General features: G+C 43.0%; 2 protein-coding genes across 2 annotated transcripts in view; both read right to left on the minus strand.

The window, feature by feature from the left end:
• utp18 (UTP18 small subunit processome component) overlaps positions 1-4,127 on the minus strand; it is a gene marked incomplete at its 5' end in the record, with an annotated part of 4,663 nt that extends 536 nt beyond the window's left edge. The window contains 12 exons of the mRNA XM_079232728.1: positions 1-124; positions 227-401; positions 488-611; positions 702-792; positions 875-975; positions 1,423-1,597; positions 1,689-1,814; positions 2,381-2,478; positions 2,784-2,845; positions 2,927-3,022; positions 3,107-3,252; positions 3,915-4,127. The exon at positions 1-124 is cut by the window's left edge and continues 19 nt beyond it. Coding sequence (XP_079088854.1) covers positions 1-124; positions 227-401; positions 488-611; positions 702-792; positions 875-975; positions 1,423-1,597; positions 1,689-1,814; positions 2,381-2,478; positions 2,784-2,845; positions 2,927-3,022; positions 3,107-3,252; positions 3,915-4,127 — 1,531 coding nt within the window. The remainder of the gene's footprint in view (positions 125-226; positions 402-487; positions 612-701; positions 793-874; positions 976-1,422; positions 1,598-1,688; positions 1,815-2,380; positions 2,479-2,783; positions 2,846-2,926; positions 3,023-3,106; positions 3,253-3,914) is intronic.
• A 363-nt stretch (positions 4,128-4,490) lies between these two features.
• On the minus strand, positions 4,491-15,527 carry LOC306749979 (uncharacterized protein). The gene is made up of 8 exons (XM_079233346.1): positions 15,458-15,527; positions 13,050-13,127; positions 12,695-12,968; positions 8,622-8,804; positions 6,974-7,555; positions 6,543-6,755; positions 6,023-6,124; positions 4,491-5,413 (listed from the first exon to the last, which is right to left on the minus strand). Exons 2-8 carry the CDS (start codon positions 13,095-13,097, stop codon positions 5,373-5,375), a joined length of 1,443 nt encoding a protein of 480 aa, XP_079089472.1. The 5' UTR covers positions 13,098-13,127; positions 15,458-15,527; the 3' UTR covers positions 4,491-5,372.
• Between the last annotated feature and the right edge of the window lie 4,473 nt (positions 15,528-20,000).

The raw sequence follows: 20,000 nt of genomic DNA on the forward strand, positions 1-20,000 counted from the left end.
CTTTGTTGTTGGCCAATGAGAAGAAGCCGCTGTGAGGAGAGAAGGCCATGCAGCTGGTTCGATAAATGATCTTCCTCTTGGAGACGGGGAAGTTGGAGAAGACTGTGAGGCTGGACATGTGGACCTGAGGGACACATCATCATCATCATCATCATCAACAACATCATCATCATCATCACCATCTTCATCACCACCATCTTCATCACCACCATCTTCATCATCTTACCATGCGTATAGCCTCGTCCTCGGCCCGGGAGGCGATGGCCAGGATCTCAGAGGAGGGGTTAAACGTCATCGAGGTCGCCGAGGTCAGCAGGTTCATCACTGATTTCAGAGGCTTCGGATTGGCTGAATTTAGACACGCCTCCTGGGAGTAGATGTTGACCACGCCTGACTCAGAGCTGAGAGAGACAATCAATGTGAGTCCTACTGGTCTCTACTGGGACACCAGCCAATCAGAGCGCAGGAGAATGTGGGCGTGTCTTACCCGCAGGCGAGGTACTGTCCGTTGGGCGAGGCGGCGATGGCCGTCCCCTTCACGCAGCCTTCATCTGTGAACCTGTTCACACACCGACTGCTGCGCATGTCCCACACGTACACCTCGCCGTCCTCTACACACACACACACACACACAGACGTAAATCACATGACCGTCAGGAAGTTGACGTGTGATGTCACACCCTTTCTGATCGGGGACTCACCCGAGTTGGCGAAGACTTTGCTGCCGTCGCGAGAGAAGGCGACGCCCACGACGTCCGCGTTGAGCTTCATGCTGCTGACCACCTCCTTCGTCTGGACACACTCTGAGTTACACTCTCTGATGCTAACGGACGTACACAAGTTTAAACACACACAAACAAAGAGGAGGCATCACCTTGAGTGTGAGGAGGTGCAGGTATCCGTTAGTTCCTGTGAGCAGCAGAGCGCCTCCTTCAGGACAAACTGAGAACTCCTTCACTCGGGCTTCATTCAGACCTGAAACATGTTGCTTCATTACACCAGCTATCCATCAGTCAGCAAACGTTAGCACGCTAACACCAGCTATCCATCAGTCAGCTAACATTAGCACGCTAACACCAGCTATCCATCAATCAGCTAACATTAGCACGCTAACACTAGATATCCATCAGTCAGCTAACATTAGCACGCTAACACCAGATATCCATCAGTCAGCTAACATTAGTCAACTAACATTAGCACGCCAACACTAGCAACTTTAGCTAACACTAGAAATCTATCATGGTTAGCCAACAGTTGAACGCTAACACTCGCAATCTATAATGGTTAGCCAATATTAGCATGCTAACACTAGCAATCTATGATGGTTATCCAACGTTAGTGTGCTAAGACGGCTCTTTCACAGAACATCTCCGTCCTGCTGCTCTCCTCCTGCCCCCCCTCCCCTCACGCTGACCCCCTCACCTCTGACGGTGTGCACAGGTGTGACCCGGCCCTCCATCATGTCGTACAGGTAGAACATCTTGTTCTTCAGGCTGGTGGCGATCACCGTGTCTCCGTCCCGGCTGAACTGGGCTCTGTGGATGGGGAACCGCTCTAGGTGGATGCTCTGGATCTTCGGGTTCGTCTTGCCGTCTACCTGCAGGACAAAAATCAGAGTCACGTGACCTTTTCCACCCGACTCCACCGCCGTCTGACTTTGGAGAACAACGGCGATTGGCTGGCCGTACCTGGAAGAGGGACACCGATTGGTCGAGGCCGGCTGTCATGACGACCTGGGCGGAGGGATGGAACTGGACGGTGGTCAGTCGGTCCTCCGACGGCCGCGAGCTGTTAGCATGAAGACACTTCTTCATCTGAGGAGAGACAACATGTCAACGCATGTAGGACGAGAGGACAGCAGGGTCACGTGACCACCTGGTCACGTGACGTCACATGATCAGGCCCAAAATAAAATAGTTTAAAAATAATCTAGATTAGAAATTAAACTAATTGTAAAACAGATTTATCAACAAGCATCAATAAAATGTGTAAACATGCAAATCATTTTTAATTATTAACTGAGTTACTGAAGATTGATGATCTGTTCCCAGTGGGGCGTTGAGCTACGTGCAGTTACAATGCTAACACGCTAGCAGGTATCGTATGGTTGACTGATAGCTTGTTTTTAGCATGCCGTTGGCTCATTGTTAGCATGTTTCTAGCTCGTTGTTAGCATTAGCTAACGCTCAGTCCAGCTGATTGAACGTCTTTAGTTCTGCAGGTTTTAGTGCATAAAGTGTCATCATTCCAAATATGATGAGTTATTATTGTAGTTCTATTATAATTATATATGTATTATATTTAAATACTTCCTGCTGCTTTTCTTTGCTCACTGACTGAATGGTAAATACATTTATAATGACTTTAAGAAGCTACTGACTCTCAGGATGCCGCTGGGCAAACGGTCTGAAGACGCCACGAAGTTCCCCGTCCTCCTCATCAGCTCCTCGTCCTCCTCATCCTCCTCCTCATCATCATCTGCAGGAACACAGAAAGACACGTTGGATTTTTACCAACAATTCAGGTTTTATATTAAAGACACAGAAAAGTCAAAATTATCTAATTTCTTTCATAAGATCAGCTGCTGTTTTCGTCTTTTTGGCGATATTTGGCTGATGACGTTTCACGAGTCCACAAGGACACAAGGATGAGGACACAAAGACAAGTCCAGGAGGACACAAGTCCAGGAGGACAGGAGGACACAAGTCCAGGAGGACACAAGTCCAGGAGGACAGGAGGACACAAGTCCAGCGCATATTGAGAGCCGGCCTCAGTGTTTCTACCTTTCTTCTTCTTCTTGTTGCTGTCGGCCCACGACGGAGCTCCGCCCATCGCCTTCTGGAACCTGGAACACAGCCACAGGTAAGTGTGTACATGTGTGTAAGTGTACATGTGTGTGTGCGTGTATTCATGTGTGTGTACTCACTGCTCCCTCATCCTCTGCTGGAGCTTCTGATTGGTCATGGTGGACTCCGCCTCTCCTCTGACCAGGTCTCTACGGTAACGGTGTGTCATGTCCACCCTGAAACATGAATAATTACTCAGTATTATCGATATGCCTTTTCTTTAGGTTCATGGATGAATCGTGGTCATAATAGATCTTTACTCTTCCTCCCGCTCGTCATCCTCGTCCACCCAGACGGCCGCTCTGCTCGCAGGAGGAAGAGGAGCCTCGTCTCCGTCCTCAGAGTCACCCGATCCATCGTCTGCGTCCTCCACCAACGAGGTTCCAGCCGGCTGCTCGTCCTCCTGCTAGAGGACAGGAAGTGATGTCATAGGAAGCTCAGAGTCCCAATGTCCCCCTGAACCCTCAGGGACGGCATCTAATGCCGACTTAGGGAAAGGGTTCATAAAGAGCTCAAAATGCACTCAAGCACTCTACGATGTGACAGTGGGACAGAACCAAACCCTCAAAGTCTGTGAGTCCTTAAGGTGGAGTTTGGGACTGGGCCCCAGACTCCATTAAAAAAGTGCACGATTTTAACTTCCTTTGCTTGTCTGTAGTTGTACTTAAAGGTTGTGTATAACATTATATATATATATATATATATATATATATATATATATATATATATATATATATATACACACATACACACACACACATATATATAAACTTGGAGGACTGGTTATTGAACAGCAATAACTGTTACGTTAACTTCGTTTTACTGAGCAGGAGATAACTAGTGAATAAGAGATCACCAGTGATCACTAGTGAGCCGGAGGTAACTAGTGAATAAGAGATCACCAGTGATCACTAGTGAGCCGGAGGTAACTAGTGAATAAGAGATCACCAGTGATCACTAGTGAGCCGGACTCTTCCTCGTCACCACAAGTTGCTCTCCTACTTCCTAGCCGTAACCCAGCAACGAGGGGCCCGTAGCTCGCGTGTTCTGTGGCCGGGGTCTGGTTACCTCCACGAGGCGGCCCAGCAGCTCGTCCTCCGCCCCGAACACCAGCTCCTCCAGCAGCTTCACCGAGCCGTCCTGCTCGCCCAGAGCCGCCAGCCTCTTCACGTGTGTCCGCCGCTGCTGCTCCTCCTCCGCGGGGTCAAACCTCGCGGGTCGGGTCCTCTTCTTGGCGGGTCCCCGCTCCTCCGACGCCGGCAGCTTAATCACGTCCTCCATGTTTAAAAAACCTTAACGGACCAAACTCCGAACGCAAAACTTCAGATTTAAGCCGCTGCGGATGTTTGCACATGTGCAGACCCGCGTTCTTCTTCGTGTTTCCGGAAACGTGACCGCCGAATGAGGAGAAATAAAAGCCCGCCCCCCCGTGTTCACTGACAGCTATTACACGTTTCCGGGTTGTGGAAAACTGTGTTTTCAACCTCAAACTCTAGTTTCTTCTTCTGTTAAACTATTAATACAAAACATAACAAATACAAAAACAATATATAGATGTTTTATATACTGAAATATACTAAAATAACCGAAACAAAATAATAATAAAAGTACTTTTAATACTGATTTCTGAATATGAGGCTGAATATAACATTACATCATGAATTCACAGTTTAATGGACAAAATATTAGAATGTGTGAAAAGTTCACAATATTCATTGTTCTTTTCTGTTGCTAACTTTGTTCATGTTTTATATTTCTGTTGCTAACTTTGTTCATGTTTTATATTTCTGTTGTTAACTTTGTTCATGTTTTATATTTCTGTTGTAAACGTTGTTTATGTTTTATATTTCAGTTGTAAACGTTGTTTGTATTTTATATTTATATTTCTGACCATTTCTGCTTCAGATTTATTAAGAAGAGAGTAAAGACTGTTTCATGTCAAATGAAAAACATGAAGGGAAACTTTATTATTTGTAATATTATGACTTTAAACGGTTAAATCACAAAGTAGTTTCAGTTTTTGTCTCCAGCTCAGACCCGTCTGCCCCCTTCATCTTCAGTCTGTCCCCTCTGCAACACACTGCTCCTCTTCATCAGTCCATCCCCTCCTCCCTCCTCCCTCCTTACTTCCTCATGAGGAGCTGCAAACAAAAAGTGCTAGTGCAAAAAAATTAAAAACTCAAGTAGTTCATGCTGTCGAGAGAGGAGGAGGAGGAGGAAGAGGATGATGAAATACGGTGAGGTCACAGTTTGCAGGGCGAGCCGCTCCTCTTCATCAATCTGAAGACACATGACTTTTCCTCGGCCAATCAGATGAAGGCGAAGATGAGGCGGCGATGAAGGCGAAGCTGGATGCTGCAGCTGTGATGTCATCAAACAGGGTGGAGCGGTGTGTGTTTGTATGTGTGTGTGTGTTTATATGTGTGTGTTCATATGTGTGTGTGTGTGTTTGTGTTTATATGTGTGTGTTCATATGTGTGTGTATTCATATGTGTGTGTGTTCCAGCGGTGATGCCGTCTCATGGTTCACCTCCCAACAGGAGGCAGTGGAGGAGCTCCTCTCATCACTGACACAAACAAACAAACAAACAAGCACGTGTTAAAGCTGCATTCTCTTTCCTGACCACCAGGGGGCGACTCCTGTGGTTGTATAGAAGTCTATGCTTCATGTGTTAAAGCTGCATTCTCTCTCCTGACCACCAGGGGGCGACTCCTGTGGTTGTATAGAAGTCTATGCTTCATGTGTTAAAGCTGCATTCTCTCTCCTGACCACCAGGGGGCGACTCCTGTGGTTGTATAGAAGTCTATGCTTCATGTGTTAAAGCTGTATTCTCTCTCCTGACCACCAGGGGGCGACTCCTCTGGTTGTATAGAAGTCTATGCTTCATGTGTTAAAGCTGCATTCTCTCTCCTGACCACCAGGTGGCGACTCCTCTGGTTGTATAGAAGTCTATGCTTCATGTGTTAAAGCTGCACTCTCTCTCCTGACCACAAGGGGGCGACTCCTCCGGTTGTATAGAAGTATATACTTCATGTGTTAAAGCTGCATTCTCTCTCCTGACCACCAGGGGGTGACTCCTCTGGTTGTATAGAAGTATATGCTTCATGTGTTAAAGCTGCATTCTCTTGGAAACATGGATGAATGGTGTATAAGTACACAGACACAGTACTTGTACCTCGGCTGGCCTTGCTGGGGTAGATCTGGGCGACGTGTCGGTACTCGTCTGGAGGAGGGAAGTCGTCCAGAGGATGGAACGAATACCTCGACTCAAAATCATCTGCAAAGGAAACAAAGTCATCACTCACTCTTCTTCTAAAAGAAAACTCTGAGGGGGAGGAGGAGAGGAAGAGGAGGAGAGGAAGAGGAGGAGAGGAAGAGGAGGAGCCCAAACGTCTGATGGAGAAGCTGAATTATAAATTATAAATCCACAACATAATCATAATAAAGTAATCAATCAACCAATCAATGGATCTGAAACCGTCTCCATCGATGTTTATTGATCTCTCTGAAGATCACTCGCTGCACTTCCTGCAGATGTTTCATAATAAAAGCTTCCAGGGACACAAGGAACTCAGCCAACTATTACAAAATAAACCCACTGATTCCTCTCATATTCCCTCAAACGTCTTTGGAGACATTTTACAGCGAAAACAATCAATAATCAGGAAATCAATCCTCTGTGATCAACAACTCACCGACAAACGACCGAAGGCCGGAGGAGGAGTGACCGTTGCGGATGGGAGGGGGAGGTGGGGGAGGGGCGGCGGGAGTGCGGGGCGGGGGAGGGGGCTTCCCTCTAACGGGGGCGTCAGAGGAGGGGGAGGGGCTACCGTGAGGCCGGTAAGGAGGGGGCGGGGCTTCTCTGCCACCTGGCCTCAACGACGACGGCTGGACCGGAACAGGAGGAGCTGAGGAGAGAGATCAATACAGGTGATCAGTGATCAATGCAGGTGATCAGTGATCAATCCTCCACTTCCCCAGTCAGCCACGGTGTCCCCAAGGTTCCGTGCTCGGTCCCCTCCTCATTTTCATTTTTTCTATGTTTTTGTTCCGTTTGTCTTTGAGTGTTTAGAAAAGGATTAAAATTATAAACTGAGAATAAAGGAAAAGCTACTTTTCACCTCACCTGCTCCTCTACCTGGCGTCTCTCTGACGGGGGGCGGCGGCCTGTTGGCGCCGTGTTGGGAGGGGGTGGGGGAGGCCGGGGGAGGAGGGGCGGGGCCTCTGGTGGGGGTGTGGCCTCCAGGGGAGGGGGCGGCCCTTTTGTTGCCGAGGGAGTTGTGGCGCTGCGGCAGGTCGGGCGTCGCCTCGCCGCCTGCCGGACTGTTAGTGATGCGATACGGTGGAGGGGGCGGGGCCAGGGAAGAGGCGGGGTTACCCCCTGAGGTGGGAGGACGTCTGCTGTTGCCAGGAGACGGGGGAGGTTTGGAAGGGAGGGGCGGGGTGTTGTTAGGGGGGAGGAGCTTATCTCGGACGTAACAAGAGGAGGAGGAAGGAGGCGAGGGGGCGTTACCGCGGCGACAGAGAGGCGGAGGTGGGGGGGCGGAGGAGGAGTGCTTCATGCTGGTGGGGGGGGAGGGAGCTGCAGAGGAGGGGGTGGGGGGGGAGGACAGCGTCTGAGGGGAGGGGCTCTCTGTGTCGTCGTGGCGATGGCTGGGGGGCCGGGGCGCTGCAGCTCGAGTGGAAGGAGAACGTCCTGAAGAACCGTCTGTCGAAGAACACGGAGATCACAACATTAAGATGGAACAAACATAACGTGCAACAAACATGCAACGACATGTAAAGACACACAAGAACATTAAGAACATGTAACAAACATGTGACAACATATAACAAACATAACGTGTAACAAACATGTCACGACATGTAAAGACACACAAGAACATTAAGAACATGTAACAAACATGTAAAGAAACATAACATGTAACAAACATGTGACAACATATAACAAACATAACGTGTAACAAACATGCAACGACATGTAAAGACACACAAGAACATTAAGAACATGTAACAAACATGTAACAACAAATAAGAAACATAACGTGTAACAAACATGTCACGACATGTAAAGACACATAAGAACATTAAGAACATGTAACGACATGTAACAAACATGTAAAGACACATAAGAACATTAAGAACATGTAACGACATGTAACAAACATGTAAAGACACAATAGAACATTAAGAACATGTAATGACATGTAACAAACATAACATGTAACAAACATGTAAAGACACAATAGAACATTAAGAACATGTAATGACATGTAACAAACATAACATGTAACAAACATGTAAAGACACAATAGAACATTAAGAACATGTAATGACATGTAACAAACATAACATGTAACAAACATGTAAAGACACAATAGAACATTAAGAACATGTAATGACATGTAACAAACATAACATGTAACAAACATGTAAAAACACAATAGAACACAAAAGAACTCCTCACTCTTGAAATGTACTTAGCAAAAATGTATTTTACTAAATAAGTTTAATACAATGAAACACTAAAATATAAATTACAAAAATCATAAAGATGATATTAGTAAATACACTAAGAGTTAAGACAAATATAAAAAGGTAATAATCAAAATACAGAAATAAGTATGCATACAGTATAGATACAAATGTAATACAGCAAAAATAATGAATCTATAAAAGTATTAATAAAATAAATGTAAATAGTTTGCATAAATGTAATGATTTTAGAAAAAGTAGAACAAATCTATACAACTAAATAGTACGAAAGTGTTCACCTCCGACCAGTCTTAGTTTGGGGACACTCCCCGGGAACAGCGCTCCTATTGGTGGAACAGAACCCGACGGGCTTCCTGCTGCACTGCCATTGGCTCCCGCTGTTGCTGCTCCGCCTCCTTTGGGCTCTGAGAACCACAACCATTGGACAGGTGAACGAGGGCCTCCAGAGGGCAACGAGGTCACTACACGCTACGATGTCACTATGATGTCACTACGATGACGTCACTGACGCACGAGTAAGTGTGTGAAGGGGAGGAGGGATGCAGGGGAGCTCTGGTGACGACGCCAAACACTGAGGAGAGGAGGAGGAGGAGGAGGAGGTGGAGGATAGGAGAGAGGAGGTGAGGAGGTGAGGAGAGAGGAAGAGGAGAGAGGAGGAGGAGGATAGGAGAGAGGAGGTGAGGAGAGAGGACGTGAGGAGAGAGGAGGAGGAGAGGAGAGAAGAGGTGAGGAGGAGGAGAGAGGATGTGAGGAGAGAGGAGGAGAGAGGAGGTGAGGAGAGAGGAGGAGGAGAGAGGAGGTGAGAATGAGAGGAAAGTAGGTGAGGAGAGGAGGAGAAGGAGAGATGAGGAGAGAGGAGGTGAGGAGGAGAGGAAAGTAGGTGAGGAGAGAGGAGGAGGAGAGAAGGTGAGGAGGAGGAGGAGAGAGAAGGTGAGGAGGAGGAGAGAGAGGAGAGGAAAGGAGGTGAGGAGAGAGGAGGAGAGAAGAGGAAAGTAGGTGAGGAGAGGAGAGAGAAGGAGAGGTGAAGAGGAGGAGGAGGAGGAGGAGGAGGAGGAGAGAGGAGGTGAGGAGGAGAGGAAAGTAGGTGAGGAGAGAGGAGGAGGAGAGGTGAGGAGAGTGGAGGTGAGGGGAGGAGAGAGAGGAGGTGAGGAGAGAGGAGGTGAGGAGAGGAAAGGAGGTGAGGAGAGAGGAAAGGAGGTGAGGAGAGACAGTAAAATAGAATGAAGTGTTTACGCTCCCTCGCAGCTCCGATGACATCACCGACAGCGCGACATGAGACAAACAAACAGTCCAAATCATTATAAACATTATGATTATGATCGATGACATCACAGCCTGAGATCTTTATCAAACAGGAAGTGCAGCGTGTATTCGTTTTAGTAAATAGATTCAGGTTGAAGGTGAGCTCCTCAGCTGGTTCTCCCTGTTGGAGCAGGACAACTTAACATATTTAAATAATCACAAAGAATTATTTAAAAAAAATTGTAATAAAATAGAAACGCAAACTAATAGAAATAATGTCAAAATTACTTTCAAATCAAATAAAAAATATTAAATGACAAACAAATTCCAAATAATAGAATTACACAAATATAAGGAAAATAAATACTAAAAAAATTAAATTGTCAGAATACTAAAAATAATAAACAGTAAAGTGTAAATAAAAACGGCCCAGCGATACGAGAGCTAATGACATCAAGTTAATGCCACCATAGCTCCACCCACCTTACACAGCTAGCTCACAGCTGGGTATAGCAGCAAGCTCCCACCCGGGTGTAGCAGCTAGCTCACAGCTAGGTGTAGCAGCTAGCTCACAGCTGGGTATAGCAACAAGCTCACACCTGGGTGTAGCATAGGTGTAGCAGCTAGCTCAAAGCTAGGTGTAGCAGCTAGCTCACAGCTGGGTATAGCAGCTAGCTCACAGCTGGGTGTAGCAGCTAGCTCACAGCTAGGTGTAGCAGCTAGCTCCCACCCGGGTGTAGCAGCTAGCTCACAGCTAGGTGTAGCAGCTAGCTCACACCTGGGTGTAGCATAGGTGTAGCAGCTAGCTCAAAGCTAGGTGTAGCAGCTAGCTCACAGCTGGGTATAGCAGCTAGCTCACAGCTGGGTGTAGCAGCTAGCTCACAGCTGGGTGTAGCATAGGTGTAGCAGCTAGCTCACAGGTAGGTTTAGCAGCTAGCTCACAGCCATCGGTAGCAGCTAGCTCATAGCTGGGTGTAGCAGCTAGCTCACACCTGGGTGTAGCAGCTAGCTTACACCGGGGTGTAGCAGCTAACTCACAGCTGGATGTAGCAGCTAGCTCACAGCTGGGTGTAGCAGCTGCTGCGAGTGCTAATGAACGAGCCAACGAGCTAACATGCTAACACCCTGCTGCATGCTGGGCTCTGCTGTGGAGGAACATTTCAGGGTTCTTCTGACCGACATTTCCTCGTTTCACAGGGAGCTACGTGCTGGAACTACTTCTTGTCAGTGTGTCTTGTTTGTGTATCCATCCACCCTGTACTGTGGTCCCGTCTGAGACTTTTACTATAATAATGATAAATATGATATTAATAATTACTTAGTATAATATTGATAAATATAAAATTAGACTTCATTATAATATGAATACATGTAATATAAATATAGATACTGTATTATAATATTAATAAAGGTAATATAAATATAGATACTTGTATTATACATATTGAGACAATATATAAAAATAATACAGATGGGAAGGCTTCCCTGCTGGTCCAGCATGTAACTCTCTCTAAAACGGTGGTTTGATCTTCCACTTATTGTCCAGATGAAACCACTGAGCTGCACAGTCAGTCAGCTGATGATCGTGTTCTTAAAGAGACATCAAAGGGACAACGGGCATCAACAGGTGGTCTGCAGGACGCTGCAGGATCTGATCCAACCAGCCGCTCCATTGAGCCTGTGCCAGTCCGCTCAAATAGTAGTGTTCAGTCTTAAATAGTATTATTACGTCTTAAATAGTATTACTCAATCTTAAATCACGATTCAAACAACAATCGGTCCGATTCAGAAAGACAGAAGAGACGCCACGACGTGGAGGACAGAAGAGAACTAACAAGTAAACATGAACAACGTGGAGCTCTGTCCTGATCGGTGTCACATAAAGAAGTGAGGTGATAACGGTGATAACGGTGATAACGGTGACACGATGTGTTTGCTGGTGTGAGGTCAGCGCAGGGCCACACTGCTGCGCTCTTCATGGCTGTATACACAGAGAAGGACTGATCTGGGACCAGCTCCTGTTGAAGGACAGACAGCTTTAAACTGTGAGTATCCTCCGAAGGCGTCATGTTCATGAGTTATCGTCTCTTTTATCCTTGTCCCTTCTGTGACAGACCATAATATCGGTCCTGTCACCATGGTAACAATGTCCTGAACGCTGGGTTATATGACCTGTGATCTACTGAGTGTGTTATTGAGTATGTGATCTAGTGAGTGTGTTATTGAGTATGTGATCTACTGAGTATGTGATCTACTATGTGTCATTGAGGAATTGAGGATGTGATCTACTGAGTGTTATTGATTATGTGATCTACTGAGTCTGTTTTCAAGGATGTGATCTACTATGTGTCATTGACGATGTGATCTGGTGGGTGTTATTGAGGATGTGATCTACTGAGTTTGTTTCCGAGGATGTGATCTACTAAGTGTTATCGAGGATGTGATCTACTGAATGCTATGGAGGACGTGATCTACTGAGTTTGTTATTGATGATGTGATCTACTTAATGTGTTATCGAGGATGTGATCTACTGAGTGTGTTATTGAGGGTGTGATCTACGAATGTGTTATTGAGGATGTGATCTACTGTGTGTTATTTAAGATGTGATCTACTGAATGTGTTGTTGAGGATGTGATCTACTGAATGTGCTATTGAGGATGTGATCTACTGAGTGTTATTGAGGATGTGATCTACTGAGTGTGCTATTGAGGATGTGATCTACTGAGTTTGTTTCCGAGGATGTGATCTACTAAGTGTGTTATGGAGGATGTGATCTACTGAATGTTATGGAGGATGTGATCTACTGAGTGTGTTATTTAGGATGTGATCTACTGCGTGTGTTATTTAGGATGTGATCGACCAAGTGTGTTATTGAGGATGAGATCTACTGAGTGTGTTATTGAGGATGTGATCTGAGTTTTATTTAGGATGTGATCTACTGAGTGTGTTATTGAGGATGTGATCTGAGTTTTATTTAGGATGTGATCTACTGAGTGTGTTATTGAGGATGTGATCTACTAAGCGTCTGGACAGGAAACATGGCGGCTGGCTGACACCCTGCGGCCTCCTGCAGTCGTCCTCTAACGTCACAGAAGGCTTGTTGTCTTACTCTCTAGTGCCGTCCTCTGCTGCTCCTCAGACGGCGCCCCCTGCTGCTGAGGCTGGCTCTGTTGCTGGTGTAGGTATTGGTATAAGCGAATGTATGGGTGATCAGTGGGAGGTGTTTGGCTCGTTGGTGTTTGGCTCTTACTGTCGAGCAGCGGAGCGCTGCGGTCGTTCACCACCGCCACCTTCTTCAGCCTGGCGCCTTGACAGATGTCGGTCAGCAGAGCGCCGCGACCTTTAGCCTCCTCTCTGCTCAGCTTGGGAGGGGTGGTGTTGGCCTGGGGGGTTTACACCATGAGTACAGTTACATCATAACTGTGTGTGTGTGTGTGTGTGTGTGTGTGTGTGTGTGTGGTTACCTGGCTGAAGGTGGGTGGGGGAGGAGGAGGAGGAGGAGGGATGGGCATCCTGCTGCTGTTGCAACACACCTGATCACCCTGAAACACACGACAGCTCGTTTATTCTGCAGCAACCAATCAGGATGAAGACAGTGACGTCATGGCTGCTCCTCTTCATCGCTCAGTGAGACGTCTTCATCACCGACGTCCAAACACATGGGTCCAGTCCCAGTGCCCCCCTAAGGCCTTAAACCCTGACCCCTCAGGACTCACTGATAGCTGGTACCTGGTTGAGTGCGAGAGGCTTCAGGGCTTCATGTTAAATATGAAACATATCACGCTACCATGACTACAAAAACAACATATTGTATTGTGGGTATTTACTTTATACTTTTTATCCCTGATTTAACGTCTTCAGACTCTTTCCTCACAAGGTGAGACGTCATTTAATAATATATTTACTGTTTTTACCAAAACATCTTCAATAACTAAACAAAATGTTTGATGAATAAATCTGTGTAGCACACATATACATATATATATATATATATATATATATATATATATATATATATATATATATATATATATAAAAATAAATAATCTCTGCTTACATTCCTCTGACTGTTTTATGTTCCATCGATGTTGTTGTGTAAACATGCTTCTTTGTTTACCTTTTTTAAAATAAAAAATAAATGTAAACGTTTCTGGAGGACCAACATTTTTTGCAGAGAAGTAGGAAAAGTACTATCTTATAATATGAAAGATAAGGATCAATTAAACTGTAATAAAGAATAAGGAGACAGGATGTCTAACTCTCCTTAACAGTCAATATGTTTACTCCAACTTAAACTTTTATCAATAATAATTACTAGAAATGTTGTAGATGACACTTGAGGCACCTCAAGAGAATCAATTTAAAGTTGAGTTAAATCCTTCGAGTAAGATTTTTTGCCACTGAAAATAATAAAATTATATTTTTTGATATTCAAAGGCATCTTATTTAAATTGAACCACGTAGCATCGGCAGTTAAACCAGCATTAGCTTCCGTAATCAGATAATTACAATGTGAATGAGAGAGAACTAAGGTTGTGTCGTCTGCAAACATTATCAGGAAAAGGCTTTTTGACACGTTGGACAAATCATTAATATAAATTAGGAATAATAATGGTCCAAGAATTACATTAATTATATTCACATTAAGTAAAACATGTGACCTTCAACTAGTGAGTTAAAGAGAAAATACAACTAAATTGTGTGTGAAGTGTATTTATTATTTGATTTGAGGCTTAATGGAAAGATAATTAATTGAATTATATCTGACTGATATTTATGTGATCAGGACATTTCTGACCCCATCCAAATAAAATGAAAAATATCTTAACTTTACCGATTCAGATATAATAACTGATTTTGTATTTCTCAAATAGATCGTTCAAATTTTGCTAAAATTCTGCTTAAATTCAAACAGTTGATAAATACAACACTTAATATTGGTAGTTCATCCAGCCTGCTCATTGCAAATGTGTTTTTTCTTGTTCATATTGTGTGTGGTTAACAAATAATGTCCTTTTTATGTTGCACTGGCCACATACTTACAAGTTGTAATAATAGTCTGGACAGTCTCTTTCTCTCAACGCCTCAATAGGTAGATCTTGCCCGTCACCGAGGCAGAGGTCAGTCATCTTGGGCTTAACAAGGTTGGTGAACACTGCTCTATATGAAACATAATCCTTTTGTGTACAATCTTTTCTAGCATTTTTGAAAAACATGGGTTTTCTGCTTTAAACAAAGACATAACTTTGGCAATGTTTACATTTTCTGGCACAATACCTGTGTTCAAAGACCAGGTGAGATGTGAACAAGCGGCTGCAGTTTGACAGCTTCACCTGTTGGACATGTTGTCATGGCCAAAGAGGTTATGAGATCATCAAGTATATCACTTATGTCTTGAATATCTGGGGACCAGTAGGTGAGTGCATGTACTGGTCTATTCCAGGGTTCTGTAGCGCTGTGAAACCACGTCAGACCACCTCAGCTCCTAGTTAGCATCATCAGCTCCTAGTTAGCATCATCAGCTCCTAGTTAACATCATCAGCTCCTAGTTAGCATCATCAGCTACTAGTTAACACAATCAGCAGCTACTAGTTAACACAATCAGCTACTAGTTAACACAATCAGCTACTAGTTAGCACCATCAGCTACTAGTCTAGTTAGCACCATTAGCTCCTAGTTAGCATAATTAGCTGAATCTCTGCAGGATGCTAAGCTTACCCGGATGTTTACTTAAACAAACTAAACCGGCCGTTCGCTTCACCGGAAGTGGAACCCGTCACTGAGTGACTGGATGCTGCGTTAGCTCCGCAGCTAGCCATGTGCTAGCAGGAGGTCTGAGCATCATCCGGGACACAGCGGCTCTCTCACTCACCTGTGAACGTTACCGGCCTCCCGCTGCTGGACTCACACGTCCACCTGTCTGCTCGCTGTCTTCATGTCTCCGTCTCTCTTCACTTCCGGCTGGGTTTGTCCTCGGGGACAGCGAGCTCTGCCGTTAGCCGTTAGCCGCTCTGCTGCAGAGCTCGACTGAGATTCTTTTGATTTCTCTCCAGTCAACACAGAGGAGCACGTGACCCGAGCTCATGCGCTGCAGCGGCAGCACGCGCTGCATGCTCATTATGGGTTATATCAAACATAATAATATACGGATTATATATCATATACATGTTTCATGACCTCTATACAACATGTATATAATATTATACAGATGATATATCATATACATGTTTTATAACCTCTATATAACAGGTTATATATATAACAGATTATATATCATATACATTTTTTATAACCTCTCTCTTTATATATATATAACATATTATATATCATATCCATGTTTTATAACTCTTTATATACATATATATATACATATATATAACATATTATATATCGTATACATGTTTTATGACCTCTCTCTCTCTCTCTCTCTCTCTCTCTATATATATATATATGTATATATATACATATATATATATGTATATATATATATATATATATATATACATATATATATATATATATATATATATATATACATATGTATATATATATATGTATATATATATATATATATATATATATATATATATGTATATATATATATATATATATATATATATATATATATATATATATATATATATATAACATATTGTGATGTTTTTAAAGGGAAAGAAGGCAACATGACTCTGAGGTTGCGGATGTGTGGAGAGGAGACAGAGTGGAGTTGTCGATGGTGAGGGAGAAGTTATGACTGGTTTTAGTGAGGGATTTAGGACCGATGATGATCATGTCAGATTTATCACAGTTGAGTTTCAGAGAATTCGTTTGCATTCATGATTTGATGTCAGTGAGGCAGTCGGTCAGAGTGGAATGAGTAGCAGTGGTGATGGCCTTTGTGGAGATGTAGAGCTGGACACCATTGGCGTAACAGAGGGAGCAGGAGGAACAGCAGAGGACCAAGCACTGACCCATGAGGGCAGGTGGAGAGATGGAAAGGGGGAAGGGGTTCAGGTTGCTGTAAAGAGAGTTATATATCATATTTGTATAACGTTTCTCTCTCTCTCTCTCTCTCTCTCTCTCTCTCTCTCTCTCTCTCTATATATATATATATATATATATATATATATATATATATATATATATATATATATAACAAGATAGATAGATAGATACTTTCTTAATCCCCAAGGGGAAATTTCTTGTCATAGTAGCACCGTACAATAACATAAGGAAACAACAGGGATGAAAGATATATACAAATACAATAAAATAACAATAGAGTAAAATATAAACGTATGTATATATAAATATACACAAAACTATATATATATATATATGTATATATAAATATATATACATATATATATATATATATGTATATATATTGTATACATTCATTATTTTGATGGCTTTTCATCAACACATTGTTATATTTCAATCATAAATACAAATCATTATAATTTTTTTTTTGTAAATTAATGTTTTTGAATGTAGAATCTGTAAAGTAGTCAAATGTGTATTTAATAATGCATGAAGGTCTTTATCACAGTTGAGTCCTGATGCTTGATTTGTATTCACGTGACGTCACTGTGATTGACGAGTTTGTGGTTTGAAAAGGAATTCCTGATTGGTTCAACGTGCTACTACGTCACCGTCAACGGACCAATCAGAGCGCTCGTGGTGCCGCGGGTATTTGAAAACAGAAATGGCTGAAGCTAGAGCGTAAGTCTCTAACGTTTAATAAACATTAACGCTTTGTTCTCGTTTTAAACGTTTCAATATGCTTCAGAGACAATGTTTGACATGTCGGGGAACGTCCACGTTGTGTTTTAACGTCTTAATGTCTCAATGTTTTAAACGATGTAGAGTTAGCTAGCGTTAGCTGAAGCTAACGGCTGCTAATTTGTATATTAAAGAGTTACAACATGTAACGTTACCTCTGAGATGTAGTACAGTACAACATGTACCTCTGAGATGTAGTACAGTACAACATGTATCTCTGAGGTGTAATACAGTACAACATGTACCTCTGAGATGTAGTACAGTACAACATGTATCTCTGAGGTGTAGTACAGTACAACATGTACCTCTGAGATGTAGTATTGTACTACATATACCTTTGAGATGTAGTACAGTACCATGACCTGCCTCCTAGTACCAGTAGCTGAGTACATGTACTGGTCTGTTCCAGGGTTCTGCAGCGCTGTGATCCGGTTCTCTTGGGTTCCTGCGGAGACTCAGAACCGCCAGAGTCTGAAGCAGCCAAGATGGTTCTCCACCTGACGGTCTGTTGTACCTTCATGTGCTGGTGTACTTCTGTAGAAGTAGTAATGTCACAAATACTCTGTTGTATTGTTAAGGTGTCGTACAAAGCTATTACAATCAAAATATACTTAAAGTAAAATGACTTGTTATGCAGAATAATATATATATATATGTGTGTGTGTGTATATATGTATATATATATATATATATATATATATATATATATATATATATATATATATATATATATGTATGTATGTATGTATGTATGTATGTGTGTATATATATATATATATATATATATATATATATATATATATATATATATGTATATGTATATATATATGTGTGTGTGTGTGTATATATGTGTGTGTGTGTGTATATATGTATATGTGTGTGTGTATATATGTATATGTGTGTGTGTATGTTGTGTCTGCAGGACAGCAGGCGGGTCCAGAAGGTTCTGGGTCGTCAGCTGTTTGTTCTGGACTCCATGATGTCGCTGCTGGAGTCTACCCAGCAACTGATTATGGAACCCTGCCCCCCTAAGCCTGGTACACACAGTACACAGAGAACACACAGTACACACAGTACACAGAGATCACACAGTACACAGAGAACACACAGTACATACAGTATACAGAGAGTTCTACGACTAATCATTTAAAGCATATTTATAACTGTTGACTCTCGCTCTCTCTCTCTCTCTCTCTCTCTCTCTCTCTCTCTAGTGGGCGGGGCCAGCAGGAGGTGGAAGTCTCTTAAAGCAGACAGCAGGTGTAGGACGGAGGAGACGGAGACTCTGCTCAGATCTCTGGAGGACAAAGTCCAACAAATACACAACAGAAGACACACACTCACACAGCTGATCCAACAGCTGGAGAGCAAGGTCTCACACACACACACACACACACACACACACACATAGGCTGGTCGAATAGTCAAAAAAGTACCTCCTAACGTCTAACCCTAACCACGTCTCCTTAACCTCTGTGGAAAACGTCACGGGGTCGAGGAAAGACGGAAAGGAGACTTCATGAGGAGTTAGGAAAAGACAACCGTGGAGTTGAGAGAATCCGACTCTACTTTCACTAACGACGGCAGGCGATGTTAGTGACGTCAGTCTGCAGCGGTGAACCTACAATGTTGTAGTCCATCTCGGACCACAATAAAGATCATCTTAAATACTTTGTGTGTTCTTACAGTGTTGCTTCATGCAGACGATTTAAATAACCTCATAGTATTACTTTATTAACGAGGTTGGAATATAAATGAAAGAAGGAATATGCAAGTGAAACAAAGGTATTTTTCACAGAGTACAAAGCAACTAAACTGTCTCTTCAGTTTCAAACATGCTGAATTAAATACGTTATCACACTAACAGTGTCTCATATCCCTTTATGTTGTTATGGTTATATGCAGATTATAATCTGATCATAGGAATATGCAGACAATAGTTTATTAAACACCACACAACTCGTGTTGACTTGATATGTTTTATTGTAATGCAACAAAATAGTTGATTCAAAAGTTGATTCATCTCCTTTATTCCTCTCCTCTCCTTGTTTCCTCTCCTCTCCATCGCCTTCAGAAGCAGGAGGAATATCTGCAGAAGGCCCAGAATGCATTGCAATTATGCGACCATCAGCTGAAACAGCTGAGGGCGGAGTCAGAGGTTGCGCTCTCTCAACTGATCAGCTGTCAGCGAATCAGAGATGAGTGAGTGTCATCGGTCACATGGTCGTCGTTGGGTCATTCTGATTGGTCTATATTATTAATATATATATATATATATATATATTAATATATATTTATATTTTATATATATATATTTATATTTTATATATATATATATATTTTATATATATATATATATTTTTATATATATTTTTATATATATATATATTTTTATATATATATATATATATATATATATAACTGACTTCCTGTCACCTGTCAGGCTGCAGGTATACATCTCTTCCTTACAGGACGTCATGCAGATCAACCTGCTGTCCTTCAACCAATCAGAGCTGTGTCTGGAGCTCAGGCCACGCCCCTCTTCAGACATGTCGTCCAATGAGCCGGAACTACTGAAGCTGTCAGTCACCTGGAGCCACGACGACCGCTTCACACTGCAGGTCACTTCC

This window comes from Taurulus bubalis, assembly GCF_910589615.1.
Source record: "Taurulus bubalis genome assembly, chromosome: 17".
Lineage (NCBI taxonomy): Eukaryota > Metazoa > Chordata > Actinopteri > Perciformes > Cottidae > Taurulus > Taurulus bubalis.

Bases quoted from the DNA above. Each gene is read 5' to 3' on its own strand.
- LOC306749979 (XM_079233346.1), bottom strand. From the start codon at position 13,097: ATGCCCATCCCTCCTCCTCCTCCTCCTCCCCCACCCACCTTCAGCCAG. The intron at 12,969-13,049 runs GTAACCACACAC...TAAACCCCCCAG, and splicing joins CCCCACCCACCTTCAGCCAG to GCCAACACCACCCCTCCCAA. The intron at 8,805-12,694 runs GTAAGACAACAA...CGTAGCGTGTAG, and splicing joins GCAGAGGACGGCACTAGAGA to TGACCTCGTTGCCCTCTGGA.